Source organism: Dipodomys merriami, unplaced genomic scaffold (genome assembly GCF_024711535.1).
Source record: "Dipodomys merriami isolate MVZ:Mamm:240054 unplaced genomic scaffold, mDipMer1.0.p SCAF_3, whole genome shotgun sequence".
NCBI lineage: Eukaryota > Metazoa > Chordata > Mammalia > Rodentia > Heteromyidae > Dipodomys > Dipodomys merriami.
In genome coordinates this window covers 89462580-89488011 of record NW_027204492.1, presented here as the reverse complement: position 1 = coordinate 89488011, position 25432 = coordinate 89462580, and the positions used below count along the sequence as shown (strand labels likewise).

General features: G+C 37.4%; 1 protein-coding gene across 3 annotated transcripts in view; it reads right to left on the bottom strand.

Annotated features, from left to right (window-relative positions):
- Efhc2 (EF-hand domain containing 2) overlaps nucleotides 1-25432 on the bottom strand; it is a 198535-nt gene that overhangs the window by 82700 nt on the left and 90403 nt on the right. For all 3 annotated transcript variants that reach the window (XM_070039203.1, XM_070039204.1, XM_070039202.1), the window contains 5 exons: nucleotides 22282-22432; nucleotides 8293-8516; nucleotides 3761-4012; nucleotides 540-653; nucleotides 20-158 (listed from right to left, as the gene is read on the bottom strand). In XM_070039203.1, coding sequence (XP_069895304.1) covers nucleotides 20-158; nucleotides 540-653; nucleotides 3761-4012; nucleotides 8293-8516; nucleotides 22282-22432 — 880 coding nt within the window. The remainder of the gene's footprint in view (nucleotides 1-19; nucleotides 159-539; nucleotides 654-3760; nucleotides 4013-8292; nucleotides 8517-22281; nucleotides 22433-25432) is intronic.

Below are 25432 nucleotides of genomic sequence, written 5' to 3'. Positions count from 1 at the left end.
TGTCAGACATATCACTTACCAATTCCATATTTAGTTCTATAGTAACACTTCGTATAGTTATCACAGTCACAGAGGAGCACTTTCCTTCCCCACACATTGATGGTGGTTCCTATGGACAGGTCACTGTCTTTGTAGAAGTGTTGATCTGGTTTTCCTAGCTAAGAAAAAGGAACATAGCACTGGCACCAAAGACCTTCCAAAGAACTGGGCACCCCCTTCCCAAAGAAAAAGAAAAATGATTTAAAAAACCCATTCAATGACATCATTTGTAACTACATTCCCAATCAAATCAAAGAGCAAAGTTAATATTCTAAAGCATTTTTTTAGCACTGGAGTGCTTGCAAGTAGCAATGTAATGAGTATATTTTCTATATGCGCTCAAACTTCTTTATTATTGATAAATGGCAGTACAATACATGTATTTATCCATTTATTGATCTCATTCACAGTCTCACAAGGACAAAGTATGTAACTCTCCCCACTGTTCAGTTCCCAAGGAAGTCATTTCAGAAACCATAATAAGTTCTAAGGGTCCTCACATGGTACTTATCAAACAGGTAAGCATCTGATCGCTGCTCTTTCAAATCACCATACACATTAAGAATTGTTCGTTCCACTAATTGGCCTGGTTGATAGATTCCAGCTGGGCCATACTAAAAAACAAAAGCAAAACAAGATGTGATTGATACCTCTAAACATAGAAATCATGCACTCAAGGGACACTTGTGGAAAGTATGCATTGTATGGCTCTTCTCTCACCCAATGCAAGACATAGAGTTCATTTTCCCTTCCAATGCCTCAACACCCTCTGTCCTATACTCCATGCTTCCTTCAAGTCCCTGATCAAACTTCATCTCTCCCCAGACCCCACCCATCCTTCAGGTAACTATCCACTAATTTCTCCACCAAGCCAGTAGATACCTTGAGAGCTATTCAATCCATTGCCTGTCTCACACCATATCTCACCAGCTCCCACCACAGGGTTCAACTACCTTGTGTGGTTCCTTGGTTGTTTTATCTGCAGTTACCTTTTCTCTTCACTGAACTTCAAACCTCCATAAGAAGAAGTACTTTGTCCTTTGCCTTCTTCATTTTCCTCCTCCTAACACCCTCTCTGATCCTCACCTTTCCTAATGCTGAGCTAGGTATGTTAAACACCTATAGGCCAACTGTAGAAATGTGGGAAGGTAGAGAGAACCAAAAGAGCAGGGTCAGCCTCTAAGAGGAAATACGGCCTAGATCAGGGTAGGTCCCAGCTCAGTCCCATATGAAGCTGAGATGGTTCTAAGCAATTGTACAAGCTACAACAGTATGTCTAAAGTTACATCTAATAGTGATCTAAAGTAGCACATACAGATGAGACATGGGAATCTTTCCTGATATGTGTGACACAAAATTTAAGTCTAAATGTGTGAAATATATGAGGCTTGCAACCGAATCAGGGTATGCAGAATAGAAGATCCAAACTCACTCACTCTTCCTCACTGACTAGCAACAGGACTGGGACAAAGTACTTATTCTCAGAAGTTCAGTTTCTTTATCATTCACTTCATCACAAGGTGAAGGTAACTTCACCTTGCTATTTGCTTCCTCAAACTTATAAACATATATGTAAACATACACAGGGTCATATGCATATATACACAAGCATATTATCTAAAGTATGATATATGCATCAGACAAGCCCAATGGTTTAACTCCTTTGAACAAAATGAATACCAGGAAACTAGAACATGTATTGTTGGGGGTGAGGTCAAGAGGGTGGGATCCAAATGAATGGAGAGAGAAAGGGTGTGTGGATGAAGTCACAATATTCAATGAACATTTATAATAATGCAACCAGGTAAACTGAGGGAATGGGTGGGATTAGGAGAGATATGGAAGAATTGATGAAGATACATTATACTCACAAAGTGATATGTTGAATTGAAACTATTTTGTAAAACTACTTCAAGGTATTTTTTTTTAAAAAACACAATGCCAAGGGAACACCCATCCCTTTTGTATCTCTCCCCCATAAGAACCAAAATTCCACAACAGGACTTAATCCATTTCTCACTGTAACTTCTGAACAGGCACTCAATTATACTTGCTTACTTGCTAGACATTTGTTGAATGAATGAATTAAATGAAGCAACTGATGGTAAGGAACACAGTAAATGTCATACACATCATTATTTTATACTTACCCCATTTTTCAAAGCCATTTTAAAACCAGATTTCCCTGGTACATCCTGACCACCTGCTGTGCATATCCCAAAGATCCCTCTGGCCAAACTCTGCCTTCCCATGCCTCCAAGCAACACATTATGAATTCTGGTAGTGAGATCAAAGAATCTGAGAAGCCAATGATCAGTGGTTGTTCACATAAAAAGTAAGTTTACAGGTTAGCTTTTCTTGAACACAGAGAACTAACTTTAAAAGCACTTTATAAGCCAGGCACTGATGGCTCACGCCTGTATTCCTAGCTATTCTGGAGGCTGAGATCTGAGGATCATGGTTCAAAGCCAGCCCAGGCAGGAAAGTTGGTGAAACTCCTATCTTTAATTAAACCACCAGAAAACCAGAAGTGACTGTGGCTCAAAGTGGTAGAGCACTAGCCTTGAGCAGAAAGAGCTCAGGACAACACCCAGGCCCTGAGTTCAAACCCTGCAACCAATAAACAACAACAATTAAAATAATTGCTTTATTTAAGGTAAAAGTAAAATATATGGGCTGGTAATGTGGCTTACTGGTAGAGTGCTTGCCTAGCATGCATGACCCTGGGTTCAATTCCTCAGTACCACATAAACAGAAAAAGCCAGAAGTGGCACTGTGGCTCAAGTGCTAGAGTGCTAGCCTTGAGAAAAGAAGCTTAGGGACGGTGCCTAGGCTCTGAGTTCAAGCACCAGGATTGGCAAAAATAAAAAATAAAAGTAAAATGTAACATAAAACTATAAAAATATGCTTTTATACACATCATTATACATGTTAAGTCCTTAGTGTTTTTTTTTAACTATGCTGTATCATTCAATCCTGATAGTTACCTCATTTTAGAGTTACAAAAAGCTTTAGAAAGGTTAAGTGACTTGCCCTCAGTCATACAGCAGATCTACATTTGTAATCCAAATCTTCTGTATATGCCATTCCTGGTACACCTAAATCACGTAGTTCTCAAATGACTATTTGCAAAAATCAATCTAATAGTTCCTTGTAATAATGAATAAAATGCAAAATCACCTGCCACTAACCAGTGGCTAATTGATGACTAGTCAGTTACATGTATAAAAGCTCTTCCTGAGCATATAACTGATTGCCTTATGAATATATATGAATATATATGGATATATATATTTATGTTCATAATCCAGACCAACATCATGAGCTCTCCTCAGTAGGCTGCAGGAGCACATCATGAGCTCTCCTCAGTAGGCTGCAGGAGCCATATGCCAGTGTCCCATCCAAAGCCAGAAGAAATTAAATTAATTCCTCTACTAAGGAGCTCCTTACTTCTGTAAGACTGGGAACTCAACACACAAGTACTTTCCCTTACATGTCTTTTTTTCCTTTATTTGCTTTAAGTCCAGAATGTTCCAACTCTGACTTCTCAGCTTGTCTGGTTTAATTCCATAGATGTGTATTAAGATGGCACAAAATGGAAATTTTATAAAGATTTTCACTATGTATGGAAACATCATCAGTAATAACACAATATTCCAAACAATAACACAAATCTCTTGGCCCACAGCAAACTTGGAAAGTGGTTGAATTCACTGCTCACCTTGGGTAGTTTACCCCTCCGGAGAAACAATGACGTAGCATCCCGGCCTGAGTTGTGAGGCAACAATTCTTTGATTTCAATGGTATCATCAGCCAAGAAATAATGCAAGACGAGATCTCTACGGTCTCCAAACAGTGAGGTTGAGTCATCCCACAAGCAGAAGAAACGCAAAACCTTTCCATCATACTCAAGGAATTGTTTGAGGTTGTCGACCACCAGGTAGGGTCGCAAGGGCTCCATAGCCTCTAATACCTGTAAACAGAGAAAATGTCAGAAACAGTTGTCGATACATCTGAGATGCAGCCATCAGTTGGCATAAAGGTAACAAAAAATGTTATGGCTATTCTGTGATTATATTTTAAAATTTTCAACTGACATTATGACATACAAATAAAACATGGAGTTTTAATGTGAAGGATACAGACAAGCAAGTATTAGGAAGAAGCTTTTGTATATTTTACTAAACATTATTTAAATATACTATATTATCTCTATCATATTTTTAAAGTGACTTCTCTCAAAGTTTCTAGGTTATTGTTTAAGAATAGGGCCAGATGCCGGTGGCTTATTACTGTAATCCTAGCTACTTAGGAGGTTGAAATCTGAGGATCATGGTTCAAAGCCAGCCCAGGCAGTAAAGCCCATAAAACTTTTATCTTCAATTAACTACCAAAAAGCTAGAAGTGGAGCCATGGCTCAAGTGGCAGTATAATAGTGTTGAGCTAAAAAGCATCCAAGGACAGCACTCAGGCCCTAAGTTCATGCCCTAGGATATGAACCAAAAAAAAAAAAACCAGTAGGAAAAACTAATTGAATGTAACAGAAAACAGAGCAGATATTGCAGATATTTCCTCTGAGTACAGGATTTGAACAGAAAGAGGGACACGGGAATTTTCTGGGATGATGAAAATCCTGTGTTTTTTTTTAAAGATAGTTCTGGGGATGCAATCTAGGATCTTGAACATGCTAGGCAAATAATGCTACATACATCCCAAGACCAAAATTATTATATCTTCACATTACTTTCATGTTTGTTACTAGCAAAGTATTTAACACTCATTCATCTGTATATTTATGATTTGTACACTGACTCCATGCTAACTATAAGTCAATTAAAAAAGTATGTATTTCACTGGAAATTCATAATTGTTCACAGTTCTACGAAAACAAAAGAGAAGAAAGATAAGCCTAGCTTTGTTTTGCTACGGAAGCCCAATGGAAATACGAGCAGAGCAAATGGAGAACTTCTGGTCCATGAAAAAGCCCACCTCAGCCACTCCAGGAACAAACATGGAGCAATATTCATGCTACAGCTCTTCCCACAGTTTCTATGCTCTCAGCCCTGCCTCAAAGGATAACTGTCTCATTCTATGTGATGTGGCCAAATAGGATTTCTATATAAGGAAGGACATATTAACCCAAATTGGGCTGTAAATTCTTGAAATTTTCTATCTGTCAAGATATAAAATTGAGGTGTATATAAAAATGAGGTGTAGTCCTACCTGCCCCACCAAGACAAGGGGAAAAATAATGTTTAACTAGTGGCTCTTCAGCCTTACCTTGATATGTGGATAAAATTGTAAGACATCTATACATTCTCTCTTTCTCTCATTTCTTGTCCTTCTTCCTACTTAACTGTCTTTCTGTCTGCCTCTACTTCTCTTTTTCTTTTTATTGTGCCAGTATTGGGACTTAAACTCAGTACCTAGACACTGTCCCTTAGCTTTTTTAGCACAAGGCTGGCACTTTACCACTTGAGCCATAGCTATACTTCTGAAGTTTCTTGGTGGTTCACTGAAGATAAGAGTTTCATGGGCCTGGGTTGGCTTCTAACTGTAATCCTCAGATCTCAGCCATCTGAGTAGCTAGGATGACAGGCATGAGCCACTAATACCTAGCAGGGACCTCTAAATTCATCAATTTTAAAAAGCCTTTCTTCTGCATAATCAGACCTCTGAGAAATGAATTATTGATTACATACCATTGGGATACTTTTCAGTTTAAGTTAAATTGTCTAATTTTAACTTTGCATTTCAAAGCAGCAAACACTAAAGAACTAAATGCACCAAAGTCAACATAAAAGCCTCTTATTAATTTTCCAAAAGTTCCTATCTTGAAGTTTTCTCCCTGAGGGAGTAAATGCTAAAATGAATCTCTCAATCTGAAAGAAAATTATTTAAAACATTTCTTGGCTGTTCTTGATACTTATCCTCTATTCCTGGCACAAGCTTCTTTTCCTTTATAAATCTATGAAATCTTAGAGCAATTTTATATAATACATCATCATGCACAATCACTATCCTATAATGCCAACAGCTAGTGAGTAAGTACAGCCATTCGCAAGGGATGGTAATTTAAATGGTTCTATTTCCTTCCCATTCTCTCTGGGGATTCTGAAGACTTTATATTTGTCATCCGGGGCATTTTGGAAGGAATAAAAATGAACCAAATCAAAAAGCTTCTTTATTACTTATATATAGGCATTTACCTTAGATATTCTAAGATCAATAATACATATACATACATACATATATACACATCTCAGGAGGACTATTTGCTTACAACATTAAAGATTATAAATGAATGATGATTCTACATCAGCTTTTAATAAGAGAACAAAACAGAATGAAGGGAGAATTGTGTTCTAAATTTTTTGTTGTCTTACTACAAGCAAATGAAATCTAAGTTTTAAAATAATAAAAATCAGTTGAAACCAATCTATAGGAATAGAAATGAGAAGACTAGTTGCCTCTGAGTAGTGAGATGAACAAGCTAAAAAATGCATGGCAAGACTTTCCAGGGGAATGGAAATGATCAACATCTTAATCTGGATGTAAATTATATAGGTATATGACTATATGGATTTATTAAGACTCATGTGAAAGCATTCATAATGTCTATGTATTTTACTATATGCAATAATGTGTCAACAGAAAGAAAAAAAGCCAGCATGGTGGCATATGCCTGCACTCAAGACCCTGAGACAAGCCTGGCCATCCGTAGTGAGAGGCTGTCTCACAAAACCAAAAATAGGAATGCAAGAAGAAAAAGAAAAAAATATAACAAATGACAATAATGAAAATCAAAGTAAGAATCAAGAAATTTGTATTCTAATATCAACAAAGAGATTGCACAGATGTTTGTGGCCTTACACATGACATTTCTCCTTTGAGGATTCAGATTCTTCTGGAAATAGAAAACATGGGTCAAAAAAAACTGCAGGCATTATTTACTATAGCTAAGATATGGAGCCAACCCAGATGCCCCTCAGTAGATGAATGGATCAAGAAAATGTGGTATATATATACAATGGAATTCTATGCCTCCATCAGAAAGAATGACATTGCCCCATTTGTTAGGAAATGGAAAGGCTTGGAAAAAATTATATTAAGTGAAGTAAGCCAGGCCCAAAGAAACATAGGTCCCATGGTTTCCCTTATTTGCAATATCTAGTATATGTCTGAGTCAAGCAGAAAAGGACAGATAAGGTGATGTTAGGGAAATGAACCCTAAGATATGTATTCAAATTTTTTTTCTTTCATGCGATTGTTTCTAACACGTTTATAAGATTATTTCTTTGTTGCTTTGTATGTCCCTCCCCCACAGTATAACCCCTGCTTTCACTGTATTTGATGTCGGTATAATTTGTGGAGGGGAAGGGAAAAAACAAATCGTTTAAATAGGGATACAGGTGGACCCATTGCAACAGTGAGATGTACAAGTCATTATGTCGAAAACGAACTTTACAACTTTGGTGGGGGGGCAGGAGGATTGGGTGGGGGGGCAGGGGGAGGATGGGAAAGGATGGGAAGGGGAAACAACGGAGGAGGCTACAATGCTTGATAAGAAATGTACTCATTATCTTGCCCATCTAATTGTAACCCCTCTGTACAGTATTTTCACAATAAAAAAAATAAAAAATATATTTATCCACTCAAAAAAAAACTGCAGGAAGACAAAAACTGCAGTAATATAATACTGAGTCTTGTTACACTACTTGGGCTCAGACTTGGAAGACAATCATAATACAGGGTAGAGAAAGGATTAAAATCAGAGAAAGTTTTACAAATACACACACACACACACACACACACACACACACACACACACACACACACACACACACACACACACACACACACTCAAGGCTTGGTTTACTAAATCAGTATACAGAAGCAAGATTTTCCCAACCAGTTAGGTTAACTAAAACTGGAAAAGACATGCCAAGGAAGTGTGAGTCAACTAATAAACTGTCAATGACTATACGACTAATCATAAGTAGCTAGAAATATTCCTACTGCCTGAAGGGAGACAACATAAAAAGAACTAAAAAGAAGATAGGAAGTAGTTAGCAAAGAGTGAAGTAAAGGAGTCATTCCTTTTCTGAGGCAAACATTCAACCTTTCCTCCAACCCAAAAGAGAATAGGACAACTTGAATAATTATGGCATGAATAATACTATTACACTTTACTGACTCTTGCACTGAATTCTTGCACTGAAGATAACAACTTTGTACAGATCAACTTCTTACCTCCTTCCGCATCTTCATATAAGGATCATCAGGACATGGTTTCGAGGGATTCACTACGACTCCAATTTTCCTCAGAAAGTTTTTTGTGAATGGATCACAATCAAAAATCTTAAATTTCCGACCATAGAAGACAACCTCTTCATCGATATTGAAATGATACACATTATAAAATTCATCCTCATTTGGAGGTGGGAGAGAAATCCGATGGCGTCGAATAAAAATCCCTGTGGCATGAAGTAAAATACAATTATTTTATTATGTGGCTAAGAAAAAAGAAGTTACAGTAAATCTCAGCAACACCCCCGAATGTTTTCCCACAACAGGGAAGTAGGCAACAAGTTTGTTCTTAGAGACAGTATTAGTACACTCAAACTCTGAGTCAGGAGCCAAGATTTTGTGCTTGTCTTAGTTCTTAAACTATAGCCTGGCATGGCATTAGAACTGCCTAAGTGGTATTAGGGAAGTTTTTTTAAAAAAAAATGAAGATTGGGGCAGTGGTGGGAGATGGAAGTGGGGACACGAACACAGTGAGCAAAAATGCCACTCTGTCATCATGCACTTTTCCAAGAACAAACCAGCTCACTTTCAGCCTCTAGCTGACACATTGAGTAACTGTCAACTGAACAAGCCATTAGTACGCATTAAAAACAACAACAACTAGTATGCTCTAGTGCATAAGGGCCAGAACTATCATCTTTACCTTTAACAAGCATGAATGACTGTAAGCTTTGAAGTTTCATGGACTCTTTTTCCTCTGCCATCTTTCTTCTCTTCTCTTCTCTTCCTCTACAACCTCTGTACATCTCTATCCAACTACCCCCAACAAATGAGGGTGGCTAGAAATTTCATAACACTCTGATATCACTCTGAGTCAAAGGTTTTCAATTTTGTCAATCTTCTGCTACCAACCCTATGATGTCCATTCACTTTTGGTGAGAGACAAAAAGCAGTGTATGTCTCCATGTTAATAATGGCAGCAATATTTTCATTTCTGCACTAGTTGCTGAAGCCTCATTTCCCATAGGAATAAGGTACAACACAATAAGGATCAGAAAACTCTCCCCTATACAGTAGACAGGAGAGGAACTCTGATGTTAGGAAACCCAAATTTACAGAAGCAATAATCAGCTTTATTGATTAGACTTGTCCAAATCCATGCTTGCCCTTTGTTCTTCGGGGAGATATTACGCTGTATTCCAAGGCTATAAGCAAACCTTTACTTTGCTCTAGTAGAAAAGATTGTTTTTGTTTTTCCAAAGCTGTTTATGGACACATACACACACACACACACACACACACACACACACACACACACACACACACACACACACACACACACACACACACACACACACACACCCCACATCCATGAAGAGAGAGCTCAGAACAAGGAGCAGTCAATACTTCTGTTCGCAGTACTTTTGCTTTCAATGTGAATAGAAATGCAAGATACCCATGGAGAATTATCCCCCAACACCTACAAGTAAGTTAGGTCTGAGAACCTACTCCAACGTGAAAGTAAAAACTTAGAGCACCCTGAGGAGCTAGTAATTCAGTAACAACTGGCTTATGTGACCTCTGTATGGAAATATTTTAATATAATGTTGTCTCTTCTTTGAACTTTACATCGTATTCAGAATGATGCTTTTCTCTAAAGTCTAGAAATACTTCAAAATTATTCATTCCATATTCATTAAAGAACATTTAATGAATATCTTTATGTGCCAGAAACTGTGTTGGGCTCTGTTCCATTACTCCACTTATCTTTTCAGTTTGTTGAGGAGAAATTAACTAAAATCATTTTCATCTTCATTTCTTTGTAGCAATTTTTAATTACTTGGTACATTAAATTAAAATAATAAAACTATAAAATTAGAACTATCCTAAAATATTTTTAAATGCATTATATAAAAGATGATATAATTTTACTGCAAAAAAATTATACTTCAATTAGCCTTTAATTCCTGCCATTGAAAACAGTATGAAAATTATTTAATCATTCAAGATTAGACATTTGGAACTAATTTCAAATTTAAAACACTATAAAAAGGATAGGCATTTCAGGCATTTTCAAGAATCAGTGTACACCTCTTTAAAAATACTTATATTGTGACAGCTTTTTAAACATGTAAGATTTACTCAACAGGAGCATAGTCAAAAATTCTACCTTACCTTACTTTCATTATAAAAATTCTAAAAATAAGGTATTATTTTTGTTCCATAGATACTGAAAAAGGATACTATATTTTTCTAGGTATGAAGAACTGGGCCACCCAGTGAGCTTTTAAAAAATCCTAATCACAATCATCATAATAGCTATGGACTGGATTTAGATTTTTTCATTTAATCCTTAATAGTCCCTCAAGACACGTAGCATCTGATAGGAATATTTAGTTTATAGATGAGAAAACCCAAGCTCAAAATACTTGCATGCCCCTGCCCATTTATTAGGTCCAAATGGCAGAAAAGGATTTAGAACTCAGGGTTTTAGATTCTAACTAAATACTATTATTTTCCATACTTTTCATTGAAATGTCTCTCACTATACAGCAACCACAAATTAAGTGAAGGAAAGAAAGTCAAGCCATAGGCAAAATAAGATAGAATCAGCTAGAAAAGCTGACAGTAACCAGAAGAGGAAAACAGATTGATGGTCCTATCCTTTCAAAACAGCCTGTTTCTATTCTAAGGGCAAATTTCAAAGTGGCCATTTGCCACCTGCAGCAATCCAACCTATTCTTCAGAACCTGCATCACAGCCCACCACACACTTCTTTAACTTGACCTCACATTTTTCTCACTTTTTCTCACTTGAGTTTTCAGAAAAAGCCAAGGAAGTTCAAAAGAGTCTTGACCATCCACAGTTGGAAATTTAACATGGTTGGCAGATTTAACACTGAACAAGAAAATTTTGTTCACAAGAAATCTAACATCACAATTTTGTGTTATACAGATAACCAATTTGGCCATTTGGATTGTGTACTTGCACATGAGCATGTCCAGTCATATATTCCTGGGATCTCTTTAACTGTGTCCTCTAGGAATTACAATTTCAATTTATTGGGATTTGTGCATTTATAGTCTTTCAAGATAAATAACAAAACTATACCAGTAAGAGTTTCTTCTAGAATATCAAAGAAATGGGCAGGATGCCTTGTCATTGGCCTACACTTGAAAAGCAGCAAAAGTCATCAAGGTAGATAATGTTATAAAATGGAAAAAATCAACAAAAATCACCTTTAAATTTTCAGATGTTTGTCTTCTTAAATGTCCTATAAGCCAACTGGAACATGTGTCCAGGCATTAGGTACCTGCTTTTCAGCTTATACCCCTCTTCTTTTATACCTTTCTTCCTTTTTCAAAGCTTGCTATCTGACTACACTGTGCAGGTTTTTAGCATGTCCCTATTGTTGAGATCAAAATAGCCTTATATCCCTTTCTGTTTAATGTGTTTTCATGTCATTCAGATGGGAATTGCCTTAGATTTTTCTTATACTACTAAAATTAAGTTTTTACTAATTCACTTTCCAGAATTAAGAACCCAAAATTTACCTCTACCTTAGTTGTAAGTATGTTTATTTCATCTTACTAACACTAAAGTACATCCAAGATTAGAAGCCGGTATTTATTTTTTAATAAATATTTTATTGTAAAGATAACTATGCAGAGGGGTTACAGTTATATGAGTAAGGTAATGAGTACATTTCCTATCAAGTATTGTTACCCCCTCCTGTTTTTTCCCTACAATCCCTTTCCTCCCCACCTCCACAACTACTCCCTCCCTCCCCCCACCCAAGTTGTAGAGTTTGTTTTCAGCATAGTGTCTTGTACATCTCATTGTTATAATGGGTCATCCTGTATCCTTGTTTCAGCATTTTGTTATTTCCCTTGCCCTCCTCAAATTATAAAAATGTATATACAAGATGCAGGGCACCAGAATCAAATACAGTAAAAACAGGGGTTATACCACGGGGAAAGAACATACAAAAGAAACACAAAAATCACATAGTGCATTATAAGTACATTAAAAACAACAGCAACAGAGATAAAACCTTGTGTCCTTATCTTGGGGTTTATCTCGCTTAGCATCATCTTATATGGTCATATGCAGATAGCTTTTGTCCTTTTCTGCTTGTCTGGTAAGATTATCAAAGATGTGTACTAGTTATTGCAAATAAGAAAAACCATGGGACCTATGTTTCTTTGGATCTGGCTTACTTCACTTAATATAATTTTTTCAAGTCTTTCCACTTCCTAACAAATGGGGTGGTGTCATTCTTTCTGTGGAGGCATAGAATTCCATTTGTATATATAGAGAGAGGCAGGTATTTCTTAGGCAAATGAATATAAAAATAGAATTACTACTTGTCACTGTGTCTGCTAAATTTTTATTCTAAAAATACTAAGAGCCTTACTGGTGATCAGACATAAGAGCAATTTTTCTTCCCCTTGTGTTTCTATATTAATCCTCTACTAAAATAATCCTTCCAGTTTCACTGATACTTTTCAGAAATGTCACTTTGGAGTACAGGTTTCAGAAGAATAACTCTTTTGTGCTAATTCTAGGGCTTGAACTCAGGGCCTAGGCACTATCCTTGGGCTTGTTTGCTCAAGGGTAGCACTCTGTCTTTGGAGCTGCAGCTCCACTTCCAGCTTTTATGGTTGTTAATTGGAGATGACAGTCTCATGGTCTTTCCTGCCAAGGCTAGCTTCAACTGAGATACCCAGATCTCAGCCTCCTGAATAGCTAGGATTACAGGCATGAGCACCTGCACCCAGCAAGAGTAACTTTTAATACAGATATTCTGGACTCTGTCTTGAAACAAGTAAACATTTAAGTACCGCATCTCTATCCAGGTGTTAGTGGCTTATACCAATAATCGTAGCTTCTCATGAAGCTAAGATCCAGAGGATTGCAACTCAAAGCTAGCTCAGGCTGTGAGACTGTACTCTCTAAAATAATCAAAAGCGGGTCTGGAGGTGAGGCTGAAGTTGTAGAGCACCAGCTAAGTAAAAAAGCTAAGCAAGTTTGAGACCCTGAGTTCAAACTGCAATACTGCAAAAAAAATTTCTGATCATAATAAAAAAAAATCAACACAAGTGCACCTTAAGCACTGAATGAGTACCAATGGCTTGGGAAGTGTCCTAACATCCTCTTATATTACCACCTTCTCTAGTTTTCTTTATATATACTTATGTGCTCTCATAAATACCTCTAAACTCCAACTTGCAAGTAACCCCCAACCCACCACTTTCTGATCTTTTTTATTTGATGTTGTTTTTTTCAATTGATCTCCCTTCTTGTCCATCTTTATTCATGGAAACGTGTAATGCACCACTTAAATGCCATCTTCTGTAGTGGACACTGACTTTTCTTCCTCTGATCCCTCAAGTACCTGATGCCTGCATTGTATTACAGGCATTGTGTACCACCTGCTCTTACCCTCCCTTACTTCTTCCCTTCATTCTCTCACAATATTTATTTAACAGCAGCCACTATGTGCCAACTACCTATCTTCACAGGCTAGTGACTTCCTTCCACTTTTAAATTCTGTGCTACTCCATTCAGTTACATGTTCTACCCAAATGTCTACCCTCCAGACGTCAAATTTATTAAACTGAAATAAAGGATACCCAGTTAAATTTGAGTCCCAGAAAGACAAAAAGTTTTCACTATAAACATGCAATATTTGGTATACGGTTATACTAAAACTTCTTTGTTGCTCATATGAAATTCAAATGTAATTGTTAATCTAATATTTTATTTAGCAACTCTACTGCTACCCCTTTTCTACCTAATGGCATATAATATTTAATAATTTGTGACCAATATGAATGAATGGTATGAAAATGACTAATGTGTATTTGTGATTAAATTTGTTTCACTCAGGTAAGTTAGACTACTATTTAAAAGTGTGAAAAATATTTCCTAATTAAGTGGCCAAAACAAACATCAATGATTAGTGTTTGAAACAAGTTTTTAACTTGGCTGTTATACTCATGATTATGAAAAGCCAGTTCTTGACCTTAGGCCTGAAGAAAAAAAAAGGCTTCAAGAGTGAGCTAGGAGATTCTGATGATCACATCCCAACTGATAATAGCAGCATAGATCATAACAGCTATCATGTATGTGTCTTACCATTACTTTTTCTTTGACACAAATTAATTCAGACATGGTAATACTGGGTTTTTGTTGCTTTTGGTTTTAGTGTCAGTACTGGGCTTGAACTCAGAATCTTGGCACTGTCCCTTAGCTTTTTTACTCAAGGCTGGCACTCTACAACTTGAGCCACAGCTGCTCCACTTCTACCTTTTTGGAGGTTAATTGGAGATATGAGTCTCACATACTTTCCTGCCCAGGATGGCTCTGAACTGTGATCCTCAGATCTCAGTCACTAGGATTACAGGCAGGTGGAAGCCTAGACATAGTAATATTAGACTTTTATTCTGCTAGACAATGAAGGGGGAATACTTGACATTTAGGGTCTGATACAAAATTCGTTAAACACATTCCAGAAAAAAAGTCCAACATATTCTATAAATATAGCATATCTAACCCAAAAGAAAATAATGTTATGGAAAGAGATGAAAGCAAGCCTTCATTTGTGATGTTGACTTAATGGCACAAAACACACACAAATATGACAAAAAGAACTTGTAAATATTAAAAATCTGTTATTCTGATTAGAAGCTACATGTAATTCAAAGCCTATTTTGACACCACGCAAATGGATGCCTCTTTTGTTTCTGGTTTATTACAAACTCCTACAACTGGAAAAAAAACACTACATGATACTAGAAACAACTAAAATGGTGTGGCAAGTTTCTTTCAATTCACCTGATTTCTTGATAGGTCAGGTCTACAAGTAATAAGTACATCTGGTATCTTAGTTTCTTGGGAAGACAGCAAAGCCTTATGAAGTGACAGAAACACTATCAATGTGTAGTACCTAAATTTGACCCATTGCCTCTTCTTCAGGGCTCATGGACACATGGAAGGCAGGCCCTAGCCAATGAAGACACAAGTGAAAAAGTAATGCTATGTACCCCATCCACTGAATCATTGCTTATTGAGTTCATTTCCTTACTCCTCTCTCTAATCACTTAATTTAGGAAACTATGCACTGTCCAAACAGACTTTCTTCAACAAGAATCATCATACTAAATATTTCAAGAGAGACTGGTTTCTTTCTAAACAAAGTTTGGTGACGGAGTGTTTTTCCATGTCTTCTTTCAACAGGATTTGCTACAGCCCTCTAGGTTTTTTTTCACTCTGTTGACAAACTCAATGTCATTACAAATGTGATTACTACACATTGTGTTCAGAATCTTTGGTCTGTACCTCCATATGGAAAAATATCTTGGCCACAGTAAGCCAATCAGAAATTCTGAAATTTTCCAAAGAGACTTTAAGTCTTTACTCAAGTTCTTTCTTTTTCTCTGAGTCTTTATGAATACTACAACTTCCTCCTTATCTAAAAATGATTTTTTAATTGTGAAAATACTGTACAGAGGGGTTACAATTACATGGGCAAGATAATGAGTACATTTCTTATCAAGCATTGTAGCCTCCTCCTTTGTTTCCCTTTTCTAAAAATTATTTTCAAGTGCAACATTAAGACAATTTTGAATTTGCCTTTGGATGCTGTCTTTGTGAGATTTGAAGTCAAGAGGCTGAGAAAATTAAAATCTTACTAAGAACCATTACAAGATCCTCCTAGAAGTTGTGGTTTGTATTTTTCCCTGGATAATTTAATGAAATAAAGATGCACAGGACATGGGTGCCACAAAAAAAAAACAAACATGAGCCTTCACTTTAAAAAGTAACAAAAATAAAAATATGATCCAAGTCATCAATGCAGGCTTAGAATGGCTTGTGAATTTCATCATTTTGGTGTCATGGTGGGAAAAATAACAACAAAATAAGCAAGAAATGCTTAGGGAAAATCATAGCAAGGTATTTAAGTTAAAACCTATAAGGAAATATATTTTACAGGCTGGAGAGTAGCTCAACTGGTAGAGTACATGTCTAGTAAGCATAAAAGCATGAGTTCAATTGCCAGTACCAAGAAAAAAAATTATAAAGCAGTCACTCACCTAATCAAATACACTTAGTAAAACAGATGTTTACATAAATGAACAGTTGTAAATTTTCTGTTATTAAATAGTTCTTTAATTTTAACATATTCTTACCAATTTTTTAAAAAATTGTCTCATTTATGCTAAAATGAGTTCCAAGAGCTTGGAACTCATTGTGACATATCATTATGGATGTATGAGACTAAATAAATAGCTTGTAGGGCACATGGGCAGCAAAGATGGCGCTGAGAGGGAGTTGAGTGCGCAGAGCCCGAGTTGTTTATGTTAAAATCTGGCTGGGTACCACAACCAGGTGAAGTGACATCAGTGCGTGAACAGCTCAAGGACAGCAGGGAAAGGATAGAAAGCTTAGGCGCATGATAGGGTGACCTCTACAGTGATTGGCTGGTTCCTTTTCCTCCCCTTCTATGCCACGGGGTTTTTTGCTTTAAAAAGTGCTTGCTGTTGGGGCTGGGAAGGTGGCTCAGTGGTAGAGCGCTTACGTTGCATGCATGAGGCCCTGGGTTCGATTCCTCAGCACCACATAAGCAAAAAGAAAAAAAGCCGGAGGTGGTGCTGTGGCTCAAGTGGTAGAGCGCTAGCCTTGAGCTGAAGAGCTGAGGGACAGCGCCCAGGCCAAGAGTTCAGGCCCCACGACAGGACCACAAAAAAAAAAAAAAGTGCTTGCTGTGTGGTAATAAATGAGTTCCTGTTTCACTTGACTCCCCGCTGTGTCTGACTGTCTCTGAGGCTAAGGGAGGCTGGGGAACAGGCGGGGGAGTAGGGGGAGCCCACTTACCGTTCCTCCGACCCCGACTGTCTGGACCAAAACCCAACAATAGCTAATGAGCAAAAACTATTCAACATAGAAAGAAATCATAATAACAATAAAAATAGTCAAGTAGGATATGTTTGTTAAGCATAGAAGGAAAGGAATGGAAGAACCAAAAGATAGCTAATTTTCAGTACACATTAAACATACATGAGACACCTGTGCTTTAAATAGTCATGATACACTAAAATACCTAAATATTCATTAGTACTCAATATTCATGAGGCCTTAATTCAGCCACTCATTCATTGGCAACACCCACTCTGGCCCCACTGGCCCCATGTACCCTCTGTTCAAGAAACACAAACAAACCCATTATTATTCAGCAGGGTTATTGGTGAGCTATAGCTGTAGCCAAGCATACTCAATCCCGCATGTTGCCAACTGAGCAAGTTTGTGTTCTTGGTCCTGGGCTTTCTGTCTTCTCCTTGCTTGATCCTTTATTCTGTTCTCCAAACCACACTACTCATAAGCAAGACTGCTGAAGAAGAGAAAGAAAACAATTGCCTACCACAGAATTCAAGCAGAGTCAACCCTGCACTGAACTTGCTGACTGTAAACCTACCCTGTCTATTTTCCCTTACTTTTTCACTGTGCTTTTCAGACTGTTTATATTTTTTATTTTGTTCTGCAGTACTAGACAGAACATATATCAGGCAAGTGCTCTTCCAATGAATTACCTTCTGATCCTTCACTATACATTTTGAATTATATTAATCTATCATGTGATTCAGACATTTTAATTTGGCCCTTGAACTATCTGTTCTGTGGCCTCTGGGAGAGCCTTAATGTATGCTTCTGATAGGCTACCACTGCTTCAAGGTAATATTCCACAGTTGCTGTGTAAAGAACAGATTCTGGGAGGAGTCAAACTTGAGACAGGGAGATAACAGTAGACAGCTATGTCTAGTATCCCACTAAGTCAAAAGATGAGAGTAAGGCCTGTAACCAGTGGCAGAGTGCTCTAGTAGCATGTATGAGGTCTTGAGTTTGATCCCAGCACCACAAACACACACACACACACACACACACACACACACACACACACACACACATGCGCGCGCGCTTATCTTTATGGGGCCTATGTCTGTAATCTCAGAGGATTACCTCCTACAAAGTTAGGAAGATCACAGTCTGAGGCCAGCCCTTACACAAAAGTGTAAGATCCTATCTAAAAACAAACTAAAGCAATAGGGAGGGAGGCATAGCTCAAGTGGTAGAGTGCTTGCTTAGTAGACAGGAGATTTTGAGTTAAATAAATAAATAAATAAGAACAGTTTAGTTGTGGGTCAAAAAGACATGGAACCCTCTCTAAAATCCAGCCCTTCATACAAGCTCCAAGCCCAGACCCCAAGGTCTGTGCCCTTCACTGGCAATAAACAGTCCTAGCGTTTTGAAAAAGAATCATGGGATGGATTCAGGATATGTTTTCTTAAGAGAATAAAAAAGGATGGCATTCAATTATGAGCAATTGTGAAAAGTAAAAAGGAAAGGACTTGGGCTGGGAAGTTGGCTCAGTGGTAAAGCGCTTGCCTTGTGTGCTTGAGGCCCTGGGTTCGATTCCTCAGCACCCATAAGCAAAAAAAAAATCCAGAAGTGGTGCTGTGGCTCAAGTGGTAGAGCGCTAGCCTTGAGCTGAAGAGCTGAGGGGCAGTGCCCAGACTCAGAGTTCAGGCCCACGACCAGACCCAAAATAAAAAGGAAAGGACTTTTGTCAGAGAAGGCAATTTCTAAGTCTGAGATATTGAAGATAGAATACTCCAAAACACAAAGAAAGACATTACATCCAAAAAATTATGGGTCTTTGAGCAACAAAAGACCCCAGAAATGCATTTATGTAAATCACCAAAAAACCCACTGAAGTCCTCTCCTATATCTATACCAATGGAGAAACAAACATATGACTTCCCACTCCTCCACTCAAGGCCAACATTCCTGTAAGTCCATCTTATGTCAGCCACTACAACTTTTGGTAGATCCCTGATACAAATTTCTTCTTTTTACTGACCTGAACTCTGAGGCCTGGATGTCATCCTTGAGAATAAAAAAAAACAAATAAGACATTTCCTTACTTATCTAAAGGCATTTATCAGGCACACTTGAGTCTTTTCATTACAAACAAATATCATTTTCCATTATTCTATCTTACACATAACAATTTTTAATCTTTTTAACATTGTGTTTGGTCCTGAGGTCTGTTCTTATGCCAATACCAAGCTGTTTTGATTACTATGGCTTTATAGTAGAGTAAGCCAGGCCCAAAGAAGCATAGGTCCCATGGTTTCCCTTATTTGCAATATCTAGTATAGGTATGAGTCAAGCAGAAAAGGTCAGATAATGTGATGTTAGGAAAATGAACCCTTAAATATGTATTTTAATGTTTTCGTTTCTTTCATGCATATGTTTCTAAAGCATTTATAAGATTATTTCTTTGTTGCTTTGTATGTCCCTCCCCCACAGTGTAACCCCCACTTTCACTATATTTGATGTCAGTATAACATGTGGAGGAGATGGGGGCAAACAAGTCGTTTAAGGATTCAGGTGGACCTGTTGCAACAATGAGAAGTACAAAATGTCATGTCAAAACCAGCTTTACAAAGTCGGTGGGGGGGGGGAGGGGGGTATAATTGGGTGGGGGGAGGGGGGAGGCTGGGAAGGGAGGTAAGGGTAAACAAAGGAGGAGGCTGCAATGCTTGGTAAGAAATGTATGCATTATCCTGCCCATGTAATTGTAGCCCCTCTGTACAGTATGTTCTCAAATAAAATAAAATAATATTAAAAAAAAAAACATTGTGTTTGCTGTCTTGTGAAGGTATTGAAAACTTGATATCACCCCAAAGGAAGGACCCACAACACAAAGAGAAGAAATAAGTCATCTCTTTTAAATATCTTCTATAGTCTAATGCAGTGTAGGATCAGTTTCCCTGGTGGCCATATCACAGAGTTAAGACTTATCTGTGACTAAAATGGATTGCAAATAAAGATAGACTGTCATGTGTGAAGTGAAGGAACAAGAACTCTCTGTTGAGCTACTATAAGAATTCATTTTTATTGACAACCTGATTGAGAAGGGCCTGATATTATTCGTAAAACACACATCTGGATATATCTATGAGGATATTTCAAGAGACAATTACATCATTAGGCCTCTGACATATGACTATCTTAATCCACTGATGGATTCATAATGTGAAGACTATGGTGGTAGAACTGTAGAAGGTGGGGCAGACTGGGTAAAGTCATTAGGGATATGTTCTTGTTCTACTGGAGATACTTCCAGGTATTATTTTCTGCTTCTTGTTTGCCATTATGTGTACTACTCTACTCTGTCACACTCTTTTTTTTTTTTTTTTTGGTAGGTCGTGGGGCTTGAACTCTGGGCCTGAGCGCTGTCCCTCAGTTCTTCAGCTCAAGGCTAGCACACTACCACTTGAGCTACAGCACCACTTCCGGTTTTCTGGTGGTTTATTGGAGATAAGAGTTTCACAGACTTTCCTGCCCAGGCTCGCTTTGAAACTCGATCCTCAGATCTCAGCCTCCTGAGTAGCTAGGATTACAAGTGTGAGCCACCAGCGCCCAGCTGTCATACTCTTCTTGAAAAAAGACTGAAACCTCTGAAATTGTGAACCAAAATAAACCTTCCCTGCTTAAAATTGTTTCTACCAGTTATTAGGTGACAATAACAATTAAACTAATATAGGCTATAAGTTTTTTATTACCATAAATGATGTTAGTTAACATTATGAGGATGAGGAAGGGATGATTGAAATAAATATTAGCAAATTTAAGAAAAAGACAATATCAATCTGGAAGTGGCAGTGGAGAACAACTGTCTCTTCTCAGAAGAGACAAGGCATTAGGAAGCAATGCACTCATGGCAAAGAGAGCAAACAATTTGGGAACAAAGTCAAGGACAAAGGAAAGTTTGCTTATATTAGAGCAGCACTTGAAAGAAAATACACATAAAGAGAATGGGCCAATGCTGAGGTATGAGGGGTGGAAGGCTGATAAGTCCCTGCTATTAAGTACTTGTTAACAATATATATATATATATATATATACATATATATATATATATATATATATTCACCACTGCCAAATATCTAACTACTTAGCATGTTTTTTTTTTAAGCTGAAGAAAAGTCAGGCTATGGTGCCTCACACTTGTAATCCTAGCTACACAGGAGGATGAAAGAAAACATTCAAGAAACCCTTTCCCAATAAAGAGCTGGGTACAGTGGTGAGCACCTGTTTTCCTACCTAGCAGGAAGCCTAACATAGGTGGATTATGCCCAGGTGTGTATGTGGACAGGAAACAAAAGCCTATCTCAAAAAATAAAGAGTAAAAAAAAAAGAGTAAAAAGCCAGGGCTGGAGGCATGACTCAGCAGTAAGAGGACCTGCTTAGTCAACAGTGAGGTCCTGAACTCACACTTTAATATTGCCAGATTATAATTAATAATAAACAGCTGGGCACTGGTGGCTTATGCTTGTAATCTCAGCTACTCAGGAAGCTGATATCTGAGGATCAAAGTTTGAAGAAAGCCTATACAGAAAAGTCTGTGAGTCTCACATTTCCAATTAATCAGCAAAGAGCCAAAAGTATGGTTCAAATGGTAGAGTCCCTTGGGCAAAAACCCAGGCAAGAGTGCCAAGATCTGTGTCCAAACCCCAGTACTAACATTGCCAGGCACCTGTAATACTAGCTACTCAGGAGACTGAGATCTGAAGATTGCAGTTCAAAGCCAGACTGAGCAGGAAAGTCCATGAGGCACTTATTTCCTGGGACAGTGCTCAGGCCATGAGTTCAAGTTCCAGGACCAGCAAAAAAAAAAAAACCAAAAAACCTAATAAAAATAAAAATAAATATGGGGGAGACGGGGGGGGGAAGAAAATTGGTAGAAAAATGAGCAAGGGTAACAAGTTCTACAAGAAATGTACTACTTATGTATGTAATTGTAACCCCTCTATTGACAATAAAATTAAATTTAAAAATAAAAATGAATATAATAATAAATAATAAACAAATGGTTTAAAATGGTTTAAATGCAAGACTGATACTGCCAATTTAAAACTATACCTTGAAGCAGTCCACTATTTCGCAACTGTGGCTCATTTACTTCAATTGTGTCATCCTCAGGATAGAAGTAGATTTTATAGACTCTTATTCTATAGTCTTCTTGTCTTTTATCAGGTACTTCATCTTCCATATAGGCATCAAAACATAATACCTGTTGGAATCATAATTAGAAGCCATGAAAACATGCAGCAAATTTAAAACCCATAAATTGTTAACGTGTATACTTTTGGTGAGTGAAAAGAATTGGAAGGATTTTTTTCCAAGAAGACTTTCTACACATCAAAAATGGAGAATGGAGATCGAATCATGGTTATACTACATGGAAATTATTTCAACCTGTCATGATATTTTGGATCAAAACAAAGAAATTATATTCAGGAAATAAATCCATCACTTAGATCTAACAGAAAGTTAACTGCAGTCTGTCTTTGGAATTTCACCATGGGATTTTAAATTCATGTGTTAGACACACAAAATGAATTTGCTCACACTGTGAAAACAAGTTTTATTACAATACTTAATATGTGTATGTGAAAACTGAACCAGGTAACTTGAAGGAATGAGTGAGGTTCTGATTTCAGATGGGAGACTTCGATGGAAAGGGTGACACTAAACAAGACGCATTGTACTCATAAAACGACATGTGGAATTGAAACTCCTTTGTATAACTGTTTAAAGATAACAAATATAAATTAAAAAAAAAAACAGCGAAGTAGCTAGGTGCTGGTGGCTCACGCCTGTAATCCCAGCTACAAAGGATGCTGAGATCTGAGGATTGTGGTTCAAAGCCAGCCCAGGCAAGAAGAACCTGGAGACTCTCTTTCAGTTTAGATGGGGTCTTGTGACCTTGTTGTTGCCTTGAATGGTCTGGAATCATAATCCTCCCTCAAACCCGTTACACATAGCTGAAATGACAGGTTAAAATGAGGGCTCTCAAACTTCGGGCCTATACTAGCTTTGAAATCTTTGAAAGATTTCAAAGCTAGTAATCTGATACTATAGATTTCCAATGCTTAGATAGCTAAGCTTATAAGGATGAGCCACGGGGCTGGGGGTTTAGCCCAGCGGAAGGGCGCTCGCCTGGCGTGCCCAAGGCCCTGGGTTCGGTTCTCAGCCCTAGTTTAAAAAAAAAAAAAAAAAGGATGAGCCACCAGTAATTAGACCTGGTTGGCACTGGTGATTTTTCAAGCTCCCAAAGTAATCATAAAACGCAAACCAATGTTGAGAATTACTGCTAAAGAACATTTTCAATACTGTACTTAAAATTCAAAGATCCTAACTCAAAAACAAGCAAGCACTATTTAACAGACCCATTAATAGTCGTAAGTCACCTATTAATTTTTTAAAGCAGCATTATTTTCACAGGTGCAAGGATAGTTCCAAAGAAAGAGGCTTGAAAAAATGTGTAAAGAAGTCATACTGTTTCCTACCAAGTACATTTTAAAATGCAACATTTTCTTGTTAAGTTCCTTAACAAGATTACAAAACATGTGCTTTAAGACAACAGTCTTAAAGACATCATCATATTTAATTAAACTATGTGGCATCCTTATCAGGAACAAAACAACAATGCCACTACAAGTAATGTTATTTATTTTTAGGAGTTCTGGACAATGTAAAAAATATGAAATAAAAATACTAGTAACCAAGAGACATAAACACAGAGAGAGACAAAATGATGACAGAGATAAAAATCTAAGCATAAAAAATTTAAATTTTAAAAACTAATGTGAAGCCGGATGCCAGTGGCTCATGCTTGTAATTGTAGCTTCTCAGCAGACTGAGATCTGAGGATCATGGATCAAAGCCAGCCCCGGCAGGAAAGTCTGTGAGACTTTTATCTCCAGCTAACTATTCAGAAAAAGCTAGAAGTGTCACTGTGGCTCAAGTGCTAGAGTGTGAACCTTGAGCAAAAAGAAGCTCAGAAACATTACCAAGGACCTGACTTCAAGCCCCATGAATGGCAAAAAAGTAAAAAATAAAATAAAATTTAAAGCTTGGGCTGGGAAGGTGGCTCAGTGATAGAGCGCTTGCCTTGCATGCATGAGGCCCTGGGTTTGATTCCTTAGCACCACATAAGCAGGAAAAAAAGCCGGAAGTGGCACTGTGGCTCAAGTGGTAGAGCGCTAGCCTTGAGCTAAAGAGCTGAGAGACAGCACCCAGGCACAGAATTCAAGCCCATGAACGGACCAGAAAAAAAAAATTTAAAGCTTAATATAAATAAAAGTTTTCAATATATCGAGATCACAATTTCACATTCTGGATCACATAGATCTTAAACAATTCTAGTTAGAAAATACAATGGGCATGAACGTAATTTCTCAAACAAGTAAAAATTACAAAATACAGTTTTAATTGAAACTATGACCCAAATGAAACACAAAATAATGACTAAAAAATATAGGAGTATTTCACTAAACAAATTGGAAATATATTCTAGAGAGGCAGAGTAAAATAATATATTTCAAGTAATATTTTATTATATTTTGGATGTACTTAATTCTGACAACCTGATTAAAACATAAATAACATAGTCTATTACATAGTTGTAAAAATTAAATGATGGAAGTCTAGCATTCCCAGATTTTATAGCTAAATATAATGCATCAATTTTTCAAACGGTGTAATACCAGAGTACCTGAGACATATTAGTAGGTAGGAAAGAAGATTATGAAAATAAACTGTACAAAAATTAAACGCATACTGAAAAAAGAATAACATAGCAATAAAAGAAAAAAAGAAAAAAAGGACTCACTTGGAAAAGATGGATATCAACAAATTAAAATATCAGATACATAACAGCTTTAATATAATAAATCAATGCCTTTTGGCCATCAGAGGGAAAAAGATAATGAAAGCCTCAGATTGAGGGAAGAGTGACAAGTGGAGGAATAAGGGGTGGGGGCAGAGTGGCTGCATGGAAGCCATAAGTGGGGGAAGGCAGAGGAGGCAGGGGACAATGGCATTGTAGAAGTGCATGCAAGGCAGACAACATGGAAGATATCACAAGGGAAGAAGGCCAGATTGGAAGAAGGGGCTAGCGAGAGGGCAGTAGCATCAAGGCTACATGGAAGAGAAGAGCATGGAAAGGAGAAGAGGGTTTCGTGGCACGATGGATGCATAGGGTGGCACAGAAAACATTCAAGAAAAT